The sequence below is a fragment of the Oncorhynchus gorbuscha genome, linkage group LG09, assembly GCF_021184085.1.
Source record: "Oncorhynchus gorbuscha isolate QuinsamMale2020 ecotype Even-year linkage group LG09, OgorEven_v1.0, whole genome shotgun sequence".
In the NCBI taxonomy this organism is placed as follows: domain Eukaryota; kingdom Metazoa; phylum Chordata; class Actinopteri; order Salmoniformes; family Salmonidae; genus Oncorhynchus; species Oncorhynchus gorbuscha.
The window spans coordinates 72,560,656-72,586,899 of NC_060181.1; the positions used below are offsets into that span (position 1 = coordinate 72,560,656).

The following is a 26,244-nucleotide window of genomic DNA, read 5'->3' on the forward strand; positions in this document are numbered from 1 at the left end:
CTAAGCTTGTATGGAAACGTAATAGGCCTAAACTCACTTTCTAAATCTGTGTATTCAGGGTCAAAAATGTACTTAAAGGGTAGCAAGGCTTGATGTGAAATACAATAACAATCCACTAAAAACCTAACATCAGAGATAGCTACCACACTGTAAACATTGTCAGGTGACAAAGTATCTTAAATATATAATAAATTGGGTTTAAAGATGGTGGCAATTCTAAATGCCTTTCCATTTAAGCAATAAAACAAACTGATTTTTTCATGTTATCTATAGCATTGGTGACTGTAACTGTGCTGCTGATGTTTACTGACACCGGTCATATTCATCAGTAATTCTGCTCTCTTGCACACTCAGACAAGTGTTCTGAAATCGGAGTAGATAGCCAGAGTGAATTTACGAATGCACCCCTAGTGAGTGCATTTTATTTACTGTGCTGTGTGCTCACTACACGGTTACCTAGCGACAGGCCTTCCTGAATACAGAACAGTACTGTATATTTAACAGCTGTTTTCTCATTCTATTGTAGAATTTTATCGCTCCTTAGCTGGAAACAAAAGCTCTGTGTCTGCATCCCAAATTGCACCCTACTCACATATACTGCACCATAGGGCGTTGACCAAAAGTAGTGTACTAGGGAGGGAATTGGGTGCCATTTGGGACAGACACTATGAGAAATTGTTCCTCACTTGAAACTCCATTAGAATCTCATCATGGAGGTGCTCCGGCGCCCGTAGGCGTCTGCTCCTCTCCTCTCGTTGCCCCTCTGGCTCCAGGATTGGATGACACAAAGACGCTATAACAGCTACAGCTACAGCACTCCGAATAATACAAGGTCTTAAATTACACTCCTCAGTTTTACACTCACAGCAGCAGCAGGATGGGGATGGAGAGGCATTGGTGCTTTAATGAGCCCTGCTTGAGACATAAGTCTTTCCTGCACTGCATAAGCAACAAGGCAGACAACCACCAGAGTGACAGTACTAAGAGGACATGAGGTTTTAATGTAACACCATCAAAAGAAAGTACAGTGTGGGTAATCATGTTTCCTTTAAGCCACTTTGTTATCTAATCCAAGATGGCATTCCAAATAGCACCATGTTCCCTTTATAGTGCACCTTTTTCAAAACAGGGCCCATAGGGCTCTGGCCAAAAGTAGTGTACTATATTTGGATTAGGGTGCCATTTGGGAGACAGACCAAGGCTTACTTAAAGCACTTTCTATTTCCTCCAATGTATGATGACGAGTGCATAGGAAATCCCAATGCACATCACCTTCAATGTACTGGGCCCAAATAATTCCTGTGTGTTATGACCATCAAAAGAATAACAAGAACAGGTATGCTGTGTCTTTATACAGTACAGAGAGTGGCATAAATTTGACAGAGGATTAAGGTATAATTTCATATTAAATGTGTCAGCGTTAGTGACACAAGGCCAAATCGATCTGACACTTCAACAGGGCCTTCTCTTTAGGTTAACAGAGTGGTGAGAGTAGGGTTGAATAGAGGGAACTGGGTTAAATCATATCAAACTTTATTCGTCACATGCGCCGAATACAACAAGTAGACCTTACCATGAAATGCTTACTTACAAGCCCTTAACGAACAGTGCAGTTCAAAAAGAGTTAAGAGAATATTGACCAAATAAAAGGTAACACAATTAAAAGCATGACGTGAAATGGAACTGTTAAATATTATGCCTCTCTAAATCTGCTTTCTCTATGGCCTTCTCTCTGCTATCTGCATGATCAATCATCAACACTCAGGTTGGGGACAGACAGAGCATCTTAGTAGGCTATGGAGCGCAGTCCACAATGCAACTATCATCTTATCCTCTTTTTTCTCGTCACAGGTAGGCCTACATTTGCTGCAGCATAACCTATGCCACAGTAGGATAATATAAGGACTGAATGCGTGTCTAATATACACATCTCCATCTGTCACTTAATTTTTTATTGTAAAGATACTTTTAAAAATATTTGCAGCTGAAGAGTTATATAACAATATACCACTCAAGTATCATTGCTTCAACTCAGTGCGTACTTGAGCACTCTATTATTCTCTCTCTCCATCAACTCCATTCAAATTGAATCCAAAAGAATCCTGTTTGAGATTTAGATATATATTATATATGTAAACAGAGCATTGCATGTTTTCTCCCATCTTCATGGTTTGAATGAGGTGCGTAATTCCAGTCCGTATAATACAATACACTACATTAATCCAGTACACACTCAAATGTATTAGCCTACTGAAGCTTGTTTAATTTATTTACCCAAGACAGAATAGCCACTTCTATGGCCTTTTATATTTTTCTGTCGTGCGTCATTTTTTTCTTTCTTTAAGCAGGGAGTCACCATAGGCTATGTAATTGGATGGTGGCACAATCATTTGGGCTTTTTTTGGGCTTGGACTCATAAAATGTATAATAATAATAATATATGCCATTTAGCAGACGCTTTTATCCAAAGCGACTTACAGTCATGTGTGCATACATTCTACGTATGGGTGGTCCCGGGGATCGAACCCACTACCCTGGCGTTACAAGCGCCATGCTCTACCAACTGAGCTACAGAAATGTCTTTAATGTAGGGCTCATAAAATGTCCATAAAGTTTGGCTCTAGAAGAAAATGAAACGCACACCTATATAGGAGAGGTTCTGGCTGGCGGAGTAGAAAACTTAAAAATAAAGGAGAGGAGCTCAGATGCAAAAAAATGTAATATCCAACGTTTCGACAGGCAAGCTGTCTTCATCAGACAGGGGGGCAGTATTAAGTAGCTTGGATGAATAAGGTGCCCAGACTAAACTGCCTGCTACTCTGTCCCAGATGCTAATATATGCATATTAGTAGTAGTATTGGATAGAAAACACTCTGAAGTTTCTAAAACTGTTTGAATGATGTCTGTGAGTATAACAGAACTCATATGGCAAGCGAAAACCTGAGAAAAATCCAACCAGGAAGTGGGAAATCTGAGGCTTGTAGTTTTTAACTCAGCCCCTATTGTAGATACAGTGAGATATTGGTTATGTTGCACTTCCTAAGGCTAGATGTCCACAGTCTTTAGAACCTTGTTTGAGGATTCTACTGTGACGTGGGACCGAATGAGAGAGGAATGAGCCAGGTGTCTGGCAGAGTGCCACAGGTTCTGAGGCGTGATTACGAAAGAGTTAGGTCTCGTTCCATTGTTTTTCTACAGACAGGAATTCTCCGGTTGGAACATTATTGAGGATTTATAATAAAAACATCCTAAGAATTGATTCTATACATAGTTTGACAAGTTTCTACGGGCTGTAACGGAACTTTTTAACCTTTTCGCCAGACTTTCGGCTGGACCTGAACGCGCTTTTGGATTTGTTTACCGAACGCCCTAACAAAAGAAGCTATTTGGACATAAATGATGGACATTATCGAACAAAACATACATTTATTGTGGAACTGCGATTCCTGGGAGTGCATTCTGATGAAGATCATCAAAAGTAAGTTAATATTTATAATGCTATTTCTGACTAATGATGACCACCCAATATGGCAGATATCTTTTTGGCTGCTTTGTTGTCTGAACGCTGTACTCAGATTATTGCATGGTTTGCTTTTTCCGTAAAGTTCTTTTTAAAATCTGACACAGCGGTTGCATTAAGGAGAAGTATATCTCTAACTCCATGTATAACACTTGTATTTTCATCAACATTTATAATGTGTATTTCTGTAAATAGATGTGGCTCTCTGCACAATCACTGCATGTTTTAGAACTACTGAACGTAATGCGCCAATGTAAAATGAGATTTTTAAAATAGAAATATGTACTTTATCAAACAAAACATACATGTATTGTGTAACATGAAGTCCTATGAGTGTCATTTGACGACGATCATCAAAGGTTAGTGATTCATTTTATCTCTATTTGTGCTTTTTGTGACTCTCTCTTTGGCAGGAAATATGGCTGTGTTTTTCTGTGACTTGGTGGTGACCTAACATAATCGTTTGTGGTGCTTTCGCTGTAAAGCATTTTTGAAATCAGACATTGTGGCTGGATTAATGAGAATTGTATCTTTAAAATGGTGTAAAATACTTGTATGCTTGAGGAATTTTAATTCTCAGATTTTTGTTGTTTTGAATTTGACGCCCTGCACTTTCACTGGCTGTTGGCAAGATGGAACGCTACTGTCCCACATATCCCAGAGAAGTTAACAATAAAGGAGAGCCGCACACTCTAGGAGCTCAGATCAAAACATTTTTTGCTTTTGAGTTCCTAGAGTGTGCGGTTCTCGTTTATTTATAATGTTTGGCTCGTCAGGCTCAGGTAGTTGTCACATCAGCTTTCGCATTGGCTCCCCCTCCTGTCCAGCTCAGGCATTCGGCATCACCAGCCATCTAGCTGCTGCCTAACCTGCTGCTGGCAAACGCCCTTCACTCATCAACCCTGGACTTGTCTCATCATCATTACACACACCTGGTTCCAATCCCCACTCTATCACTGTATATATACTCCCTCTGTTATTTGTATTTGTCAGTCATTGTAAATGTTACTTGTTTTCCTGAGAGGAATCTCTCCTACTATTTCCTGAGTACTTTATTATTTTGCACTTTTGGATTCGTCCCGCTTTTATATATGTTGCTTTAATAAATTCAGTAGTTCTAAACCTGCGACTGCCTCCTGCCTGCTCCTCTCTACACGTGTGACAGAATGACCGACCCAAGAGAATAGGAAGCAGCAGGACATCCCGACCTCTCCGCTATAGGAGCAAAGCTTATACCACGACCCGTACCTGGAGCAACTATGAGGTGCTCCGGACAGTAAGCCAGCTGCAGGCTACACCACCACCTTCCCAGCTCCCCGCAGTCGGTCCAGCCACCCCACCACCACCTACATCACCTGATCCGATCAGCAACGTCCACCTGCCCCTCCTAGAGTGGTTTGATGGCAACCCAGCTCACTGTAGTGGGTTTCTCCTGCAGTGTGACCTCCACCTTGCCCGTCATGCCGGGACGGCCTCTGAGAGGTACAAGTTGGCCTTGGTGATCTCTGTGCTGACAGGCCGAGCTCTCCCATCTGGGAGAGGAACTGTCCAGAAGTGCAGTCCTATGAGCGCTTCACCCAACTCTTCCGTGCCTTTTTCGACCACCCTACAGAGGGCCGAGAGGGAGGTGAGCGTTTCCTCCGTCTACGCCAGGGGTCCAGGACAACGTCTGCGTCCACTCGCTGGAACGACTAGGCCCTGTTGACGGTTTTCTGCAGCGGGCTACAGGCGGACGTCCAGACCCGATCTGGCCTGTTGCAATGAGGACCTCAAGCTGGACCAGCTCATCGCCATGGCCATCCGCCAGGATAATCTCCTGCGTTCCCGTCGTCTCCCATCCTAGAGGTTCGGGTCTCTCCCAGGAACCTCCAGCGAGACTGAGCCCATGGAGGTGGGCATGATACACGTTCCCCCAGGGGAACGTCAACAGGGTCTCTGCTCCTACTGCGGGGAGTCGGACCACCCCTGGAACACCTGTCGCAGAAGGAGAACCAGGCGAGGAAGCGACAGGCCGAGGAGTGCTCCTGCACCGCCCCAGGTAGGCGTGGACGTGCCTTGCTCCTCTCTGTCCACCCAGCCCATCATCCTTCCGGTCACCTTCCTGGACTATCTTGGCACACCACTGAGTTCTGCAGGCAATTTCCTAAACTAGTCAGTTGCCTTATCATTATGCATTCCTTTAGTCCCTTTACAACCCCCTATCCCAGTCCATGCCCTAGACAACCGTCCTCTAGGACCCGGACTGGTGTGCCAGACCACTATTCCCATTTCCCTCACAGTTGCTCATAACCACAATGAACACATAACATTCCTCATCTTAGACTTTCCTGCACACTCCGTAGTTTTAGGTTTCCCCTGGTTACAGTTGCATAACCCCAGGATATCGTGGACAGAGAGGAGGACGCATATCCCACGGTAGTTATTGGGGTCAAATTTGTCTCCACTTTTGTGGATTGGGTTGATCAGTCCTCGTTTCAAAATATTGGGAAGATGCCAGAGCTAAGGATGATGTTAAAGAGTTTAAGTATAGCAAATTGGAATTTGTCGTCTGTATATTTTATCATGTCATTGAGGATACCATCAACACCACATGTTCTTTTGGGTTGGAGGGTTTTTTATTTTGTCCTGTAGTTCATTCAAGGTGATTGGATAATCCAGTGGGCTCTGGTAGTCTTTAATAGTTGATTGTAAGATTTGTATTTGATCATGTATATGTTTTGCTGTTTGTTCTTTGTTATAGAGCCAAAATGATTGGAGAAGTGGTTTACCCATACATCTCCATTTTGAATAGATCATTCCTTGTGTTTGTTTACTGTCTTCCAATTTTCCCAGACATGGTTAGTCTATGGATTCTTCAGTTATATTGAGCTGAATTCTGACGTGCTGTTCCTCCTTTTTCCGTAGTGTATTTCTGTATTGTTTTAGTGATTCACCGTAGTGACGGCGTAGACTCAGGTTTTCTGGGTCTCTGTTTTTGGTTGGACAGGTTTCTCAATTTCTTTCTTAGGTTTTTGCATTCTTCATCAAACCATTTGTCATTGTTCATATTCTTTGGTTTTCTGTTTGAAATTTTTAGATTTGTTTGGGAAGCTATCAAAGGTCAAATATATATTTTATATTTTCTACTGCCAAGTTTACACCTTCACTATTACAGTGGAATGTTTTGTCCAGGAAATTGTCTAAAAGGGACTGAATTTGTTGTTGCCTAATTGTTTTTTGGTAGGTTTCCACAATACATTCCTTCCATCTATATAGCATTTCTTAATATTACTCAGTTCCTTTGGCTTTGATGCCTCATGACTGAGTATCACTCTGTTCAAGTAAACCGTGTTTTGCTGTGAACTGATAGGGGTGTCAGTGGGCTGACTGTGATCGCTCTGGGAGACCCTGGGTTGAGGTCAGTGATAAAGTAGTCTACAGTACTACTGCCAAGAGATGAGCTATAGGTGTACCCACCATAGGAGCCTCTCAAAGCCTACCATTTACTATGTACATACCCAGCATGCGACAGAGCTGCAGGCGTTGTGACCCGTTTTTGTTGGTTATGTTGTCATAGTTGTGCCTCGGCGGGCATATGGGGGAGGGAATACTGTCAACTCCAGGCAAGTGTTTGTCCCCCTGTGTGCTGAGGGTGTCAGGTCCGTGTCTGGTTCTGGCATTTACAGTTGAAATCGGAAGTTTACATACAAGATGGTGTAGCAGTCGGACGTGTGTTTTTGCCTTGTCCCTTCCTGTCCCTTGTAAACATAGTTGTTTTTCCCCCCCGTTTTTTTCCCGTATATACAGTGGGGAGAACAAGTATTTGATACACTCACGATTTTGCAGGTTTTCCTACTTACAAAGCATGTGGAGGGCTGTAATTTTTATCATAGGTACACTTCAACTGTGAGAGACGGAATCTAAAACAAAAATCCCAAAAATCACGTTGTATGATTGTTAAATAATTAATTTGCATTTTATTGCATGACATAAATATTTGATACATCAGAAAAGCAGAACTTAATATTTGGTACAGAAACCTTTGTTTGGAATTACAGAGATCATACGTTTCCTGAAGTTCTTGACCAGGTTTGCACACACTGCAGCAGGGATTTTGGCCCACTCCTCCATACAGATCCTTCAGGTTTTGGGGCTGTCGCTGGGCAATACGGACTTTCAGCTCCCTCCAAAGATTTTCTATTGGGTTCAGGTCTGGAAACTGGCGAGGCCACTCCAGGACCTTGAGATGCTTCTTACGGAGCCACTCCTTAGTTGCCCTGGCTGTGTGTTTCGGGTCGTTGTCATGCTGGAAGACCCAGCCACAACCCATCGTCAATGCTCTTACTGAGGGAAGGAGGTTGTTGGATCTCGCGATACATGGCCCCATCCATCCTCCCCTCAATACGGTGCAGTCGTCCTGTCCCCTTTGCAGAAAAGCATCCCCAAAGAATAATGTTTCCACCGCCATGCTTCACGGTTGAGATGGTGTTCTTGGGGTTGTACTCATCCTTCTTCTTCTTCCAAACACGGTGAGTGGAGTTTAGACCAAAAAGCTCTATTTTTGTCTCATCAGACCACATGACCTTCTCTCATTCCTCTTCTGGATCATCCAGATGGTCATTGGCAAACTTCAGACGGGCCTGGACATGCGCTGGCTTGAGCAGGGGGACCTTGCGTGCGCTGCAGGATTTTAATCCATGACGGCTTAGTGTGTTACTAATGGTTTTCTTTGAGACTGTGGTCCCAGCTCTCTTCAGGTCATTGACCAGATCCTGCCGTGTAGTTCTGGGCTGATCCCTCACCTTCCTTATGATCATTGATGCTCCACAAGGTGAGATCTTGCGTGGAGCCCCAAACCGAGGGTGATTGACCGTCATCTTGAACTTCTTCCATTTTCTAATAATTGCGCCAACAGTTGTTGCCTTCTCACCAAGCTGCTTGCCTATTGTCCTGTAGCCCATCCCAGCCTTGTGCAGGTCTACCATTTTATCTCTGATGTCCTTACACAACTCTCTTGTCTTGGCCATTGTGGAGAGGTTGGAGTCTGTTTGATTGAGTGTGTGGACAGCTGTCTTTTATACAGGTAACGAGTTCAAACAGGTGCAGTTAATACAGGTAATGAGTGGAGAACAGGAGGGCTTCTTAAAGAAAAAACTACCAGGTCTGTGAGAGCCGGAATTCTTACTGGTTGTTAGGTGATCAAATATTTATGTCATGCAATAAAATGCAAATTAATAACTTAAAAATCATACAACGTGATTTTCTGGATTTTTGTTTTAGATTCCGTCTCTCACAGTTGAAGTGTAACTATGATACAAATTACAGACCTCTACATGCTTTGCAAGTAGGAAAACCTACAAAAACGGCAGTGTTTCAAATACTTGTTCTTCCCACTGTATATTTTAATATCACTTTCTATCTACGGACTGGATATACGCCCGCCTTCTTAACTGGCTTCTAGTTAGCCATGTTCTGCTGCATCAGCCACCTCTAGCATGGACAACTCTCGCCAGTCTGCAAACCAGAGCAAATCGGACTTATTTTTCTCCATATCTCCGGATTCCTACCGCAAGCTCTGAACTTTTTTTTCTTCACCTCCCACTGTATATTTTAATATCACTTTCTATCTACGGACTGGATATACGCTCCTGCAACCCGCCTCATCCAATGTGGTACTGATCTGCTATTTTTACACTTAAGAACTCATCAACTCATCAAAAGCTAGCCTGGCTACCAGCTAACTGGCTTCTAGTTAGCCATCCTACAATCTAAGCTTGATGCCCTCAATCTCTCACAAATTATCAATGAACTCACCAGGTACAATCCCAAATCCGTAAACACTGGCACCCTCATAGATATCATCCTAACCAAATTGCCCTCCAAATATACCTCTGCTGTTTTCAACACAGATCTCAGCGATCACCAACTACTTAATAATATAATATAATAATATAATAATATAATAATAATAATAATAATAATAATATTATACTTCTCTGATAGAGATCAGTGTGTCATTGCCTGCATCCATAACGCATCTGCGGTCAAACGACCACCCCTCATCACTATCAAACACTCCCTAAAACACTTCAGCGAGCAGTCCTTCCTAATCGACCTGGCCAGGGTATCCTGGAAGGATATTGACTTCATCCCGTCAGAGGATGCCTGGTCATTCTTTAAAAGTGCCTTCCTCAAAAGTGCCTTCCTCATCTTAAATAAGCATGCCCCTTTCAAAAAATGTAGAACCAGGAACAGATATAGCCCTTGGTTCTCTCCAGACCTGACTGCCCTTGACCAGCACAAAAACATCCTGTGACGTTCTGCATTAGCATTGAATAGCCCCGTGATATGCAGATTTTCAGGGAAGTTAGGAACAAATATACACAGGCAGTTAGGAAAGCTAAGGCTAGACTTTTCAAGCAGAAATGTGCATCCTGTAGCACAAACTCAAAAAAGTTCTGAGATACTGTAAAGTCCATGGAGAATAAAAGCACCTCCTCCTAGCTGCCCACTGCACTGAGGCTAGAAACACTGTCACCACTGAAAAATCCACTATAATTCAATTTTTCTACGGCTGGCCATGCTTTCCACCTGGCAACCCCAACCCTGTCAACAGCCCTGCACTCCTCACAGCAACTCGCCCAAGCCTCCCCCATTTCTCCTTCACCCCAATCCAGATAGCTAATGTTCTTAAAGAACTGCAAAACCTGGACCCCTACAAATCAGCCGGGCTAGACAATCTGGACCCTCTGACAAAATTGTTGCAGCCCCTATTACTAGCCTGTTCAACCTCTCTTTTGTATCGTTTGAGATTCCCAAAGATTGGAAAGCTGCCACGGTCATCCCCCTCTTCAAAGGGGGAGACACTCTAGACCCAAATTGCTACAGTCCAACCCTGCCTTTCTAAGGTCTTCAAAAGCCAAGTCAACAAACAGATTACCGACCATTTCAAATCCCACCGTTCCCAATCCGCTATGCAATCTGGTTTCAGAGCTGCTCATGGGTGCACCTCAGCGACGCTCAAGGTCCTAAACGATATAACCACCATTGATAATAGACATTACTGTGCAGCAGTATTCATCGACCTGGCCAAGGCTTTCGACTCTGTCAATCACCACATTATTGTTGGCAGACTCAACAGCCTTGGTTTCACAAATGATTTCCTCGCCTGGTTCACCAACTACTTCTCTGATAGAGTTCAGTGTGTCAAATCGGAGGGCCTGTTGTCCGGACCTCTGGCAGTCTCTATGGGGGTGGCACAGGGTTCAATTCTCGGGCCGACTCTTTTCTCTGTTTACATCAATGATGTTGCTCTTGCTGCTGGGGATTCTCTGATCCACCTCTATGCAGACATCACCATTCTTCTGGCCCTCCTTTGGACACTTTTAACTAACCTCCAGACGAGCTTCAATGCCATACAACACTCCTTCCGTGCTCTTAAATGCAAGTAAAACTAAATGCAAGCTCTTCAACCGATCACTGCCCACACCTGCCCGCCTGTCCAGCATCACTACTCTGGACGGTTCTAACATAGAATATGTGGACAACTACAAATACCTAGGTGTCTGGCTAGACTATAAACTTTCCTTCCAGACTCACATTAAACATCTCCAATCCAAAATTAAATCTAGAATCGGCTTCCTATTTCGCAACAAGGCATCCTTCACTCATGCCGCCAAACATACCCTCGTAAAACTGACCATCCTACCGATCCTCGACTTCGGCGATGTCATTTTAAAATAGCCTCCGACACTCTACTCAACAAATTGGATGCAGTCTATCACAGTGCAATCCATTGTCACCAAAGCCCCATATATTACCCACCACTGCGACCTGTATGCTCTCGTTGGCTGGCCATCGCTTCATACTCGTCGCAAAACCCACTGACTCCAGGTCATCTACAAGTCTCTGCTAGGTAAAGCCCCTCCTTATCTCAGCTCACTGGTCACCATAACAGCACCCACCCATAGAATGCGCTCCAGCAGGTATATCTCACTGGTCACCCCCAAAGCCAATTCCTCTTTGGCTGCCTTTCCTTCCAGTTCTCTGCTGCCAATGACTGGAACAAACTGCAAAAATCACTGAAGCTCGAGACCCATATCTCCCTCACCAGCTTTAAGCACCGGCTGTCAGAGCAGCTCACAGATCACTGCACCTGTACATAGCCCATCTGTAAACAGCCCATCCAACTACCTCATCCCCATACTGTATTTATTTATTTTTTATTTATCTTGCTCCTTTGCACCCCAGTATCTCTACTTGCACATTCATCTTCTGCACATCTACCATTCCAGTGTTGTCACGGCTCTCGTCGGGATGAGGATCGGACCAAAACGCAGCGTGGTAAGTGTTCATGATTCTTTATTACTCAAAAACACTCGAACAAAAATAACAAATTGAAAAAATCGAAACAGGTCTGTCAGGTGCAGACACTAAACGGAAAATAACTACCCACAAAACACAGGTGGGAAAAAGGCTGCCTAAGTATGACTCCCAATCAGAGACAACGATATCTGCCTCTGATTGGGAACCAAGTGTCTAATTGCTATATTGTAATTACTTCACCACCATGGCCTATTTATTGCCTTACCTCCCTTATCTTACCTCATTTCCACTCACTATATAGATGTTTCTTTTTTTCTACTGTATTATTGACTGTATGTTTGTTTATTCCATGTGTAACTCTGTAGTATGTGTCGAACTGCTGTGCTTTATCTTGGCCAGGTTGCAGTTGTAAATGAGAACTTGTTCTCAACTAGCCTACCTGGTTAAGTAAATAAAACATAGGTTGGACTCATTGAAAATCATTTTCAACCACTCCACAAACTTCTTGCTAACAAACTATAGTTTTGGCACGTCGGTTAGGACGATCTACTTTGTGCATGACACAAGTCATTTTTCCAACAATTGTTTACAAACAGATTATTTCACTTAAATTCACTGTATCACAATAACAAATGATGTGGATATATTGAAGCAACATCTCAAGACATCAGTCTTGGTCGCAAATGGGTCTTCCAAATGGACAATGACCCCAAGCATACTTCCAAAGTTGTGGCAAAATGGCTTAGGGACAACAAAGTCAAGTTATTAGAGTGGCCATCACAAAGCCCTGACCTCAAGCCTATAGAACATTTGTGGGCAGAACTGAAAAAGCGTGTGCAAACAAGGAGGCCTACAAACCTGACTCAGTTACACCAGCTCAGCTCTAATTGAGTGTATGTAAACTTCTGACCCACTGGGAATGTGATTAAAGAAATAAAAGCTGAAATAAATATTTCTCTATACTATTATTCTGACATTTCACATTCTTAAAATAAAGTGGTGATCCTCACTGACCTAATTGACGCACACGTAGGTTGGAGTCATTAGAACGTATGTAAACTTCTGACTTCATCTGTACATATGACATTTGAAATGTATTTATTATTTTTGAACAAGCCCTATGGGCCCTGGACAAAAGTAATCTACTTTATATGGCATAGGATGCCATTGGGGATAAACCCTGTCTTGTTTCATCGCTTTGAGGAAACCTTTCCTCAATTACTTTTCACAGTGGGACCCCTCTATCAGACTGGGCTCTCTGCCACCCCAATATCATTAATCTCCCATTATAATACCTTAATCAAGGCCAGCAGAGGGAAACAACATGGCAATACAGGAAGTAATTACCACTTCCCTATGGGGGGAGAACAGACCACAACAGACTGGCCACACAGTTGGTCACCTCGGCATCAAGAACCAAATCTCCTGTGTTCTGGACAGTTCGTAGATTAAAATGTTTTGTCTGTCATGGGATACTACATAATAGGCCTTGTTTGGTTGTGTCCACCTGTACTATTTGGTCTTCAACACTTTTCCAATGGGATACTACAGAAGCCCTGTTTATACCTGCTGCTAACATGTGTCCTTCGTCCTCATCTTGTGCTGATCTTTCCCATTTACACTCATAAGATCTGATCAAACAGTTCATAATGCACCTTTTAATCATCTACACCAGTCTAAAAATGTGGGCACGATCAGAATGTGGACAAGATCAGGAAAAAAGATGCATGTTAGAACCAGGTATAAACAAGGCTAGACTACCACAGTCTGGCCGCACAGTAGGACACACGGTGGTTGTCTAAACTAAAAATATCCTCCTGCGCTGTCGGGTACAACAAAGCTCAAACAGTCTGGTCACACAGAAGGCTATGTAATGTCCAGTGGAGGCTCCTCAGAGGAGGAACGGGAGGACCATGTTTTTAGATAAAACTATATTAAATATATTATGTCATCAAATAATTGATTAAATAATACTGTTTTGCAATTAAGGTCTACAGTAACTTCAACAGCACTGTATGGAGTAGCACCATTGTGCAGCCAGAGGACATCTAGCGTCTGTCCTCCTCTGGCTATATTGACTTCAACACAAAACCTAGGAGGCTCGTAGGCCTCACCCCCTTCCATAGACATACATAGTAATTATGTCCAACCCCGGAGGATGTCCTCCAACCAATCAAAGCTTTTGTAGTATGAACTGACATGGTGTCAATCCAATCATATAATTATGATCAGAGAATTAACCTATTGAGTGGTATTGGGATTGTGCCACAGATGAAGTGAAACATGATAGTTGAGCATTTTTGGGATATTATTCAATAAAAAATAAATATATAAAAATTACAGGAGGCTGAGGAGGTATATTATAAATAGTTTTATTTTATTTTATTTTTTGGTTTTAGAACTTTATTTTTGTGTCCATTTAGTTCAATTTATAAAAATGTTCCTTGCGATCTCCAGTAGCTAGATAGCTACCAGCGCGAGTGTGCAGTTTTCTGCAGCAGAATTTTAGAATGGCCAATGCTGCCCTAAAATATTGTGGACTTTTTGTTGAAGAACCCCTTACATTCTCTGGGGTACACAGAAAAGGTGAGAATTAAAAGTGAGGCTCGACCTTTGCCTGAGATCAGTTTCATGAAGAAGGATGAAAGGTGAGGATGTTCAATAACAACTGGTATCAAAAGTATAGCTGGTTAACAGGGAGCCTTTCATCAAGCCGCCTGTATTGCTGGCCTTGCATTCGTTTTTGGGCATGCAATCATTTGCTTTTAGAGGACACAAGGACATGGTCGAAAAGCATTAAGTATTTATGGCAATTTAGCTAGCTAGCTTGCACATGCTAGCTAATTTTCCCTATTTAGCTAGCTTGTTGTTGCTAGCTAATTTGTCCTGGGATATAAACATTGAGTTGTTATTTTACATTAAATGTATAAGATCCTCTACTCTGACAATTAATCGACACATAAAATGGTCAACCGAATCGTTTCTAGTCATCTCTCCTCCATCCAGGCCTTTTCTTCTCTTGACTTTATATTGTGATTGGCAACTTTCATAAATTAGGTGCATTATCCCCACTGACCTCGTTCGTCTTTCAGTCACCCACGTGGGTATAACCAATGAGGAGATTGGCACTTGGGTATCTGCTTCTATAAACCAATGAGGAGATGGGAGAGGCAAGACTTGCAGCGCGATCTGCATCACAAAAAGACCTGACTTCTATTTTAGCCCTTGACAACGCAGATGCTCGTTGGCATGCGTGAACAGTGTGGGTGTAACAACTGAATAATATAGATTTCTAAATGTATTTTTAGCATGCGACGCGAGCGGTGTAGTCAGCCTGTTAGGCTTTCCACTTTCCTCCGCCGGTTATTTATTTAGCAAAGATGATAACACATAATCACTCCGGAGAGATATAAATGTTGCCTCAGCCTAGGCTACACCTAAACATTAGAGATCTGACATACTGTATGGGATGAAAACAAGACTATTTTTCAGTCTGATCAACTGTAGTCTACTAATAAGAGCAGCTGCATACAGCCTATGCGCCCTGTCCATCTGGTCAGGGTAAACTAATTGGTAACATTATGTATTTGTAGTGCATTTGAGAGTCAGGAGAAAACGTGATCAAATTGAGTTCATATTCAAAATTGGGCTGGCTAGGTTGCCTATATGTTTTTAATCCATAATGATTAACTGGAACGAATGAATCAACATAATAGTGATGACTGATGTGAGTAAATGTTTTGTAAGCACTACAGTTGCATAAGCCTGCATGATGCAAACATGCATAAAGCAAGCTCAGCCCTGTGAGTTATATGTGTCTGGGTAGAGGAAATCCCCCTCCTAATCTAGTCTAAATATAATTTATATGAACAAATATAAGGTACCTTCAGTTTGACAGGGTTTTCATCCCCCCAGGGCTAGGAGTTTTATCAGGAGTTTAAAAAAATCATGTGACCTGATTAGGAAAAACTGGTTCCATCATAGCCCATATATAACCTTTTAACAACTGATTCATCACTGGCATACCTTATAGGGTCCATAATTTTCTTAGGTTAACATATAAGGAAAAACTCCAGGCCCCAGGGGGTAAAAATTGCCCCACCGCTCTGGGACCTATGGTGCCACCATTCTGCTTGCAGTTGTCAGTTATCGTCAGGTATGTGGTTGATCAAGGCTTTATTCAGGAACGTTTCTTGGGATACTTTGATGTGTCAAGTGGGTGAGATGTGCCGTCTGTGGTTGACTTTATGCATTTTGAGATGTCTGAGTTTAAGTTCATAGAGAAACTCGTTGTCCAAACCTACGATGGAGCAGCTGGAATGGAATGTATCTGCTATCTGTATTTACCACTAAGTCCCCTCCTGTTCCCTGACTAAGAGGGGATGACTACTCCACTCCACGACCTTTGTCAAACTTTCTCCTGACATGAACTGAAGCCCTGTCTCATGTGCCCACTCATCCACTGGCACATTGAATGTTTCTCCTCCAAGCACCGTGAGTACCGCTATAAATGTTCTCTCATTCCTGTATGTGGAGTCGATCACAAACACAATCACATTATTACACATCAATGATTTTACTCCTTGCTTGGACTAAGTCATTCTTAGCTCTTTTGTCTAATTGTGTAGAGTGTTGTGTTATTGTTTTTTGTCTTCCCAGTCAAATCCTACCCTGCACTGGTCAAGCCTCTGAACACCTCAACTCATACCTCATTACCTCATTCAATCACTGCTGTGATCCCTTTCCCACACACAGTGTAAGTAGCACTCTCATTCCCATTCCCCATAATATTCTACCATAAATGCATTTATTAAATGCTTTTGGTTAAAATAATTAGTCTTTGACGAGTTTTGAAACACACTTTGTCATCTCTGTGCGTTATACACTCCTATACAGTTGGTCTCCCATCCTCCTAAATTTTTCAAGTCACCAGCCTCTACTGATTCGGTTGTGTCTAAACTAAAACTAGCCATCTGTACTGTCAGGCACAACAGAGTATGGGCTATTATAGATTACAACAGTCTCTCTATAATAGCCCATACTGTGGTCTACCTTGTCAAAAAATATCCACCTTTCCAGTACTAGTCTGGTCTGCACTACAAAACAACTTTGAACCATTTTGTACACAATGCGTCATCAGCTGTGTTCAAACCGCTTTCAGGATTGGCCATTGATTGATTGATTGGAAGGGGAATACAGACTTGTAAGACGATTGGAGGCACAACTACTATACTACAGCAGCCATTGAAACAAGTAATGGACAGTCAACAGCTTGTAAACTAATATGCCCTCTTAGCTTGACCCAAAGATTATAATATTCAGTACAGTACATTATTATTTTTTACTTCTTTATTATTCAAAATCTCAGATATTTATATACAGTATGTCTGACTTAATTAGGCTGAAGATATGCCTTCACCTATGTTTAAAGGGATAGTTTACCAAAATGACACATTGGTTTCCTCACCCTGTAAGCAGTCTATGGACAAGGTATGACAGCAATCCATTCTGTTTTAGCATTTGTGGCACAAATCCCATTCAAGTTATGGTACTGATATTACCACTTTTCGCGCATCATGTTAAAATCATCCGAAAGTATCTAAAATTAACTGTGAAGCTCAACAAAGTAACGTATATTTGTTGAGCTTCACATTCAATTTGAGATACTTTCGGATGATGTGGACATGAAGCGCAAAAAAACGCTAATACTGGTACCATGACTTGAATGGGATGTGTCAGGGAAACTAAACCAAATAATGGATTGCTGTCATACCATAAACTGATTACATGGTAAGGAAACCAATGTGTCATTTTGTAATTTGGATGAACTATCCCTTTAAGTAAGAAGTCTTTTTCATGATGTTGATCCTGTTTTAATGTAATATTTCATCTGAATGCTTTACTACTACTCTATACTGCATGAATCATTTTATCTGAACTTTCTCCTGAATGTATTAGTACATTTTTCTACAAGAAAAATATACAAAATAAATAATGACGTACTGTACATAGTCACACGTTATCACACTGTCTCTCTTCCAGAGGGTGTCTTGTTCTGTACTTACATCTGAGTTGAAGCGTAGTTGACAGATGTTACAGGAAATCACTTGTTTTTTCTTCAGAGGGATGGGGACCCCAAATGTGTGGTTTATTACAGCTTTCTGCACGGGATCCATCTGGAAGACAAGAAGACAGGAGTGCCACTGTTAAGTGTCGAACCGACACTGGAGAGATAGAGAGTGAGAGACGGGAGAGAGGGAGATATAGAGAGCTCTCTTCCATCTAACTAACACATTAGCTGGCTTCCACAGACTAGCAGCACCCCAAGATCAGTGGAGAGTGAACACCTTGAAGGAGGACAGATGGTAGCCTGGTAGTGTTCACTACCCAGTGACGCTCATCTACAGAGAAAGGTGTTAAAGACATACAGTGCCTTCGAAAAGTATTCAAACCCCTTTACTTTTTCCACATTTTGTTACATTACAGCCTTATTCTAAAAACAACTCCTCAGCAATCTACACACAATATCCCACAATAACAAACAATATTTGTATTTTCTTTAGAAAATGTATTAAAAATAAAAAAACAGATACCTTTTTTACATAAGTATTCAGAACTTTTGCTATGAGACTAGAAATTGACCTAGGTGCATCTTGTTTCCATCCTTTGTAATGTAGTTCATCTGTTGTTTGTAGAGAAATGCAGCGTGTAGGTTACTCATGACTTTTAATGAAGAATAATGCGGTACATGAGATGAAAATACGAAAACAACAAACGAGTGAAACAAATACAGCCTATCTGGTGACTAACACTAAGACAGGTACAATCGCCCACGAAATACAACACGCACTCAAGCTACCTAAATACGGTTCCCAATCCGAGACAACTAGAATCAGCTGACTCCAATTAGGAATCGCCTCAGGCAGCCAAGCCTAACTAGACACACCCCTACTAATACACACTCCCAATTAATACAAACCCCAATACGAAATACAACATATAAACCCATGTCACACCCTGGCCTACCCAAACATATAACAAAAACACAAGATACAATGACCAAGGCGTGACATCCTTGAGATGTTTCCACAACTTTAACTTTATTACCTGTGGTAAATTCAGTTGATTGGACATGATTTGGAAAGGCACACACCTGTCTATATAAGGTCCCACAGTTGACAGTGCATGTCAGAGCAAAAACCCAACCATGAGATCGAAGAAGCTCTGAGACAGGATTGTGTCGAGGCACAGATCTGGGGAAGGGTACTAACAAATTTCTGCTGCATTGAAGGTCCCCAAGAACACAGTGGCCTCCATCATTCTTAAATGGAAGAAACACCAAGACTCTTCCTAGAGCTGGCTGCCCGGCCAGACTGGGCAATCGTGGGAGAAGGGCCATGGTCAGGGAGGACTGAAATGGTCCTCCCACACAGACAGTGTGGTGAAGAAGGTGCAACAGCGCCTACTCAACCTCAGGAGGCTGAATAAATTTGGCTTGTCACCTAAAACCCTCACAAACCTTTGCAGGTGCACAATTGAGAGCATCCTGTAAGGCTGTATCACCGCCTGGTACGGCAGGACACCTACAGCACCTGATGTCACAGGAAGGCCAAGAAGATCATCAAGAACAACAACAACCACCCAAGCCACTGCCTTTTCACCCCGCTACCACCCAGAAGGCGAGGTCAGTACAGGTGCATCAAAGCTGGGACCGAGAGACTGAAAAACAGCTTCTATCCCAACGCCATCAGACTGTTAAACAGCCATCACTAACATAGAGAGGCTGATGCCTACATACAGACTTGAAGTCATTGGCCACTGTAATAAATGGATTTACTAGTCATTTTAATAATGCCACTTTAATAATGTTTCCATGTCTTGCATTACTCATGTCATATGTACAGTATATACTGTACTGTATTTTATACCATCAATTGCAACTTGCCTATGCTGCTCTGTCATTGCTCATCCATATACTTATGTATATATTCTTATTCCATTCCTTGACTTAGATTTCTGTGTATTAGGTAGTTTTTGGGGAATTGTTAGATTACATGTTAGATATTGCTGCACTGTCAGAACTAGAAGCACAAGCATATCGCTACACTCGCAATAACATCTGCTAACAATGTGTATGTGACCAATAACATTTTATTTTATTTTATTTGACCAAGAACCTGATGGTCACTCTGGCAGAGCTCTAGAGTTCCTCTGGGGAGATGGGAGAAACTTCCAGAAGGACAACCAACTCTGCAGCTCTCCACCAATCAGGCCTTTATGGTAGAGTGGCCAGATGCTAATCCACTCCTCAGTAAAAGGCACATGACAGCCCGCTTGGAGTTTGCCAAAAGGCATCTAAAGGACTCTCAGACCATGAGAAACAAGATTCGCTGGTCTGATGAAACCAAGATTGAACTCTTTGGCCTGAACGCCAAGCGTCACATCTGGAGGAAACCTGGCACCATCCCTTCGGTGAAGCATGGTGGTGGCAGCATCATGCTGTGTGGATGCTCAGGACCTCAGACTGAGGCAAAGGTTCACCTTCAACAGGACAACATCCCTAAGCACACAGTCAAGACAACGCAAGAGTGACTTTGGGACAAATCTGAATGTCCTTGAGTGGCCCAGCCAGAGCCCGGACTTGAACGTGATGTGCAAATATGCAAACATTTCTACAAACCTGTTTTTGCCTCGTCATTATCGGGTATTGTGTGTAGCTTGATGAGGGGGAAAACACTATTTGTGGAAAAAGTCAAGGGGTCTGAATACTTTCCAAATGCATTGTATTTGATGCTCTCTATCCTACCTCTTGCTAGCTCACATAGAATATTATGAAATCTGGATTACACAGAAGAGAGAACAGATACAAAACCTGTCGAGATGCAAGTCGTTCTTGGCCAGAGAGTCAGTTATTCTACCATTCTATCTATGCCATTAGTTATTCTATCCAATTAGAGACATGAAAAGACATGAGTCAGGCAGGGGAAAAATCCATTATATAGTTGAAGAAACAAAAAGAAGAAGCTCCTGGAGTTCATGAGGGATTTCCAGTTTGTAGAGAGAGAGAGAGAGAGAGTGCGTGTTGCATGTGGGGTCTGAGCTATATGCACCCTGTTCTCTCTCCAGGGTCATACATACACCTGCTTTTGATTCTTCTGAGTAGATCAAAGCTAATTGTTTGCCTGCTGTTTGTATGCCTGCTTGTATACCTTCCAGCTGTGCATTTTGTTATGCATTTGCATATATGAGCCCAAGCACGATTAAAAATGTTTAAAAGTATAATAATAATGATTGTGCCATTATACAATATATAGCCTAATAGCCTACCCACATATGTCAGAAAAAAACTTGGTTTTTAAATTATTTGAGATGTCTTTGGTACATAATTGGTCTAGTCTATACTCTAAAATTAAACAAATTCAAGTAATCGCCTTTCAATCAATCAAATGTATTTATGAAGCCCTTTTTACATCAGTCAATGTCACAAAGTGCTGTATAGAAACCCAGCCTAAAACCCCAAACAGCAAGCAATGCAGAAGCCTTTGAGTGTGGACTGCATTATTATGCATACTGGATGGACTGGGACTGGTTACCTTATGCTATGCTTTCTATCCATGAGTCTGGGAGAGAACGTATTGGCCTAGGCGATGCTGTTGGTTCATTGATTGTGCAGGTCACCTAACGTACGGATTTAGCTTACAATTATAGTGAATTTGTATTTGATTTTGAATTGCCAAGTAATAGGGAATTCTTATATCAATCTCTTCTCTCCCATTCATTCCTTTCTCGAGCGCGCAAAGATAGGGGCCAGTTTAATAAAATATGTTTGGTTGTGATTTTTTTGTTGTATTGATGTTCCAAACATATCTCATCTGATTTCCCAAAGTAAGCACTGGATAGCTGCAGGAACAGGGTTGGAGAGCACCTGCCATACAGAGTTGGGTGGAATATCACCTGTCGCACAGCGAGAGTCTGCATGCTCCTCAAAAAGTGGTTGATGCATGAAGTGAAATAAGTGTTCTTATAAACACAGACATTTCTACAGTATATGCAAAGAGGAGGATCCCAGCTCTTACTAAATGTATTGCTCAGCTGCTCAGGTATAAAACCTGCATTGTTTGCTGTTTGGGGTTTTAGGCTGGGTTTCTGTAACAGAGATATCATGATTTAATAAATAAATTTGATTTGATTTGATTTGATAACAGGCGTGATTTAAACTGCAGGAAAGTGGCCTCCATTAGCTATACGAGTGCCCACGTTCTGCCCCTGTTCCTACCCATTTGATAATGACCATTCTAAATCGAAACCAAATTTGACATATTAGTAAAAACAAGATTAAATTGAGGATACTCTGATGGGTGGAAATATGATCACCTCATGAGAGAACAGGGTGTGCAGCTTGAGGCAAAGAACAGAGCTCAATATTTTTTGGTAACTTTTTCAAATAGTCAATAGCCTATAGTCACATCATATATTTTTTGGTAACTTTTTCAAATATTCAATAGCCTATAGTCACATCATATATTTTTTGATTTTGGATAATTCACAACTAAATTAGTCATATACCTCTAAATCTAGTGTATAGGACATGTTTCAAATTATCACTTTTACGCTCAACACAGCTACTTCATATGCACACTCGCACCTGAAAAATATTATTTGTATTTTATTCAGCTAAGTTCAATTATAGAATTCTTACAATAAAACCATATAATTATAATATAAAATAATGGCACAGACTTATAAGCAAATCCTGCTAAATGAACTAGCCTACTGACTGCTGCTCCCAAGTGGCTAGCACTAAGGCACCTCGTCTTAGTGCTAGAGGCGTCACTACAGACACCCTGGTTTGAATCCACGGGCCATAATTGGGAGTCCCGTAGGGCGGCGCTCAATTGGCCCAGCGTCATCTGGGTTTGGCCGGTGTAGGACGTCATTGTAAATAAGAATTTGTTCTTAACTGACTTGCCTGGTGTAATTGTTTTAATGTACAGCCTATGGCATGGTATTCAGCCAGATAACATACAGTACAATACAGGCCGACTCATATTCGATTAATCTGAAATACATTTTCTTCATATCATGTTGTTTCTTTAGACATGCCTAAAATAAATTATGGATTTATTGTGATGGTGTTTGGATGTATTATACTTTTTCAAATGTACTGTAGATGTTCCAAAGACACACATCTGTGGCTTGTATGCGTGGAGGCCTGGAGATGCTAAACATGTTTGTGTTAATTAACAGGCAATTACAATGAGACAGGCAGTCATTTGCATGACAATAACTGTCTGACAAATTTCATGACCGCCACTGCTCTACTCACACCACAACACCATGCCACATTACAACAACACAACCCTAGAAAAGTGACTTTATCTATCATTCCGTGACTGATAATTACATTCCAGTGATAAGCAAGCAGAGAGAGCTGCAGAGGTAAGGCCAGAGCCAGGCTGTTCAGATGGCTGTCACAGTCCAAAGAATTTCAATTACACCTTGTTGTCATCCCTTGTTCACTACATCAACACAAATAATAGGAAATCACTTCTGGTAAACAAATAGTTAACTAATAAACCTCACAACCATAGCTGCGGGAAAAATCTTTTTTTATTTTTTACAATTAATAAACAAACAAAAAAGCGGACCAATATAGCACAGGCAATAAAGTGTGCCAGTGTCACAGGCCTGACGAACTAAGACTGAGGATCAGACTTAGTGTGGGAAAGAAAATGCACTAATTCATTGTGGTTGACGTGTCTCTTACCAAGTGCACCTTCTCTGATGAAGGTAATCACAGATTGAAAGCTTAGCAAATTAAAACAAAGAAATTGCATCTGATGAAATGTGCAGAAACTTTTCCCACTTGCCAGTTTTTCTTTCAGTAGCCTAAATATTGTGTTTCATGGATTATATAATGAAAGCAGCTGCAGAGGTAAACAAAGACATCGATTCACCATCTGTAGGTTTTGTATTCCTGAAAACACTGAGTTTCTGACACCTGCAGAGCGGTTTGTTCTCAACAGGTTTATTGATTCAGAACACACAGTAGTACAGTTACTAAAGAACAGAACAGTGATGCTGCAACAATGAAGAAAACACCCTGGATTATGTTCCAACACCATACTCCCTCCTCGATATGAAAATACATCTCTTTTAACAACAGAACCCTAAAGGCTGCTGGAAGCAAAACATTTATTTGATACGAAATGTTTTATTTTTTTGGAAACATTGAGAGAGATCTGTCCACCACTGTTAAACCTCCATTCCTTATATTACCATTATGACTTGGAATGGCTTGGAATGTCCTGTAGGAGGTATGTATGCTACACCTGTCCTGTCAACTCCTTATGGTCATTGCCATGTTTAATGAGTTGGCAAGATAGTACAAACAGATCTGGGATCAGTCTAATGCATGCAGCACTTGATACAGTTCCTGTATTTAAACAATGTTACAGAATTAGAATTGAACCTGTTTATCCCAAATGGTGCGAATAACAACCTGTCTGGATTGGGTTATAGAGCACATTTGATGTTTGTTTTCGCACATGTGTGGGTTCGTGTCTGCGTGTATTTTTGTGTGCAGCCTCACTGTTCTTCACGCTGAGTTGATGGGTACAGACACTAATTATAAATAGACACCCGCTCGATGACATGACCAAAATAAACATGATTCTGCTTCACAAATTGCACCCTAGTCCATTGACAGTGCACTACTTTTGACCAGAACCCACAGGGCTCTGGTCAAAAGTAGTGCACTACATGGGGAATTGGGTGCCATTTGGGACGAAACCTTAGAGTGTGAATGCCTGGACAGGAAAAGCCTTTAGATTCTGTGCTGTAGTAGCCTGGTCCCAGATCTGTTTGTACTGTCTCACAAATGCCTATGTCATTGTGCTTGGTGTGACAATGACCATAGGAGTTGGCAAGACAGCACAAACAGATCTGGGACCAGGCAATTACTGTAGCCCTTTCAAGAGGGAACCTAGGGTGTAGTAATCATACTTCTGAAAGGCAGAATACGGAAAAGAGACGCAGTGAGACTATAGCTCAAATTCTAATGTCATAGTCAGGCTTTGGAGCATATTGTTGTTTTGTTGTCACTGTGGTTTTCTAGTGTCTTGCCATTGTTTCCAACCAGACAAAACCTCAGCAGAACACTCAATAAACAAAACACATTCTAAATACTTGTTTCTGTTCTGTTCTGTCACTTTGTATCGTATATTATTCATTACACTGGGAAATATTGAAAACCTTTTTTCCTCTACCCTGAGAGCTCATGCTTGTCAAATCACTTTTGTTTACACAGAACAGGCTACCGCCAACAGCACGTGTGCTGTAAATATCTTGGGCTGAATAGCTGTCTGTAAAATGGAACAGAACAGGCTACCGCCAACAGCACGTGTGCTGTAAATATCTTGGACTGAATGTAAAATGGAACAGAACTTGGCTACAGTAAAGCTAATGGCAAACAGGAGGATGAAAGATGGTAGCGTCCTAAATGGCATGACATTGCCTATATAGTGCACTTCTTTTGACCAGAGCATTGTGGGCCCTGGTTAAAAAGTTGTGCACTTCATAGGGAACAAGATGCCATATGGGACACCATCAATGTGTTATATTTTGCAATTAGTTTTTTCTTCGAAATGTCTTGAAAAATAAATGTCCCTGGAATAACTTGTGGAAAATATTTCATGTTGGTGTCATCATTATAGTCACACTGTATAATCAACATCACTCCCACCAACATGAACTCATCAACTCAGTGCACTACCGCTTAATAGTCAATGACAGCAGTAGAGCCATTATGTCAGGTTTAGATGGGTCTGTCTCAGCTAGTGGAAACACACTGGACTGTGCTGAGATAAACTGGAGCAAGACCTGGGTTCAAATACTATTACAAATATTTCAAATACTATTGTGTGTTTGCTCTAGCCTTGTCTGGTGGACAGGGATGGGATGTTTCATAGGTTTCTGTTGGTTCTATGGAATCAGCCAGCCTCAATCAAGCACAGATAGAGTGTTTTAAATGATTTCGAGTAGTGTTCAAATCCAGGTCTGAGCTGGAGACCAGCGCTGTGAGGCAGAGTGTTCCTGACAGTTTGCCGTGACCACAGGCGAAGATCTCACTAACTTTGCTAAAGAGTGTTGTCACATCGGTCCATGGCAGGTCTGGGAACACAGGCATTAGCTGGCGAGTCCTCTTGCCTGCCTCTCAGTCCCTCTCATCAGAACAGTGTTCTGTCTGACTCTGCAGGTTGGAGAAGACATATAAATAGAATGGTAATAGGGTTCAAAAAGGGTTCTTTGGCTGTCCCCATAGGAGAACCCTTTTTGGTTTCAGGTAGAACTCTTTTTGGTTCCATGTAGAACCCTCTGGGGAAAGGGTTCAGCTGAAGGACACTTTTAGGTTCTAAATA

General features: G+C 41.8%; 1 protein-coding gene across 1 annotated transcript in view; it reads right to left on the reverse strand.

Annotated features, from left to right (window-relative positions):
- LOC124044029 (zinc finger protein 385B-like) overlaps positions 1-26,244 on the reverse strand; it is a 199,738-nt gene that overhangs the window by 24,926 nt on the left and 148,568 nt on the right. Inside the window, 1 exon segment of the mRNA XM_046363340.1 lies at positions 17,890-18,000. Within this exon segment, the coding sequence (XP_046219296.1) occupies positions 17,890-18,000 (111 nt within the window).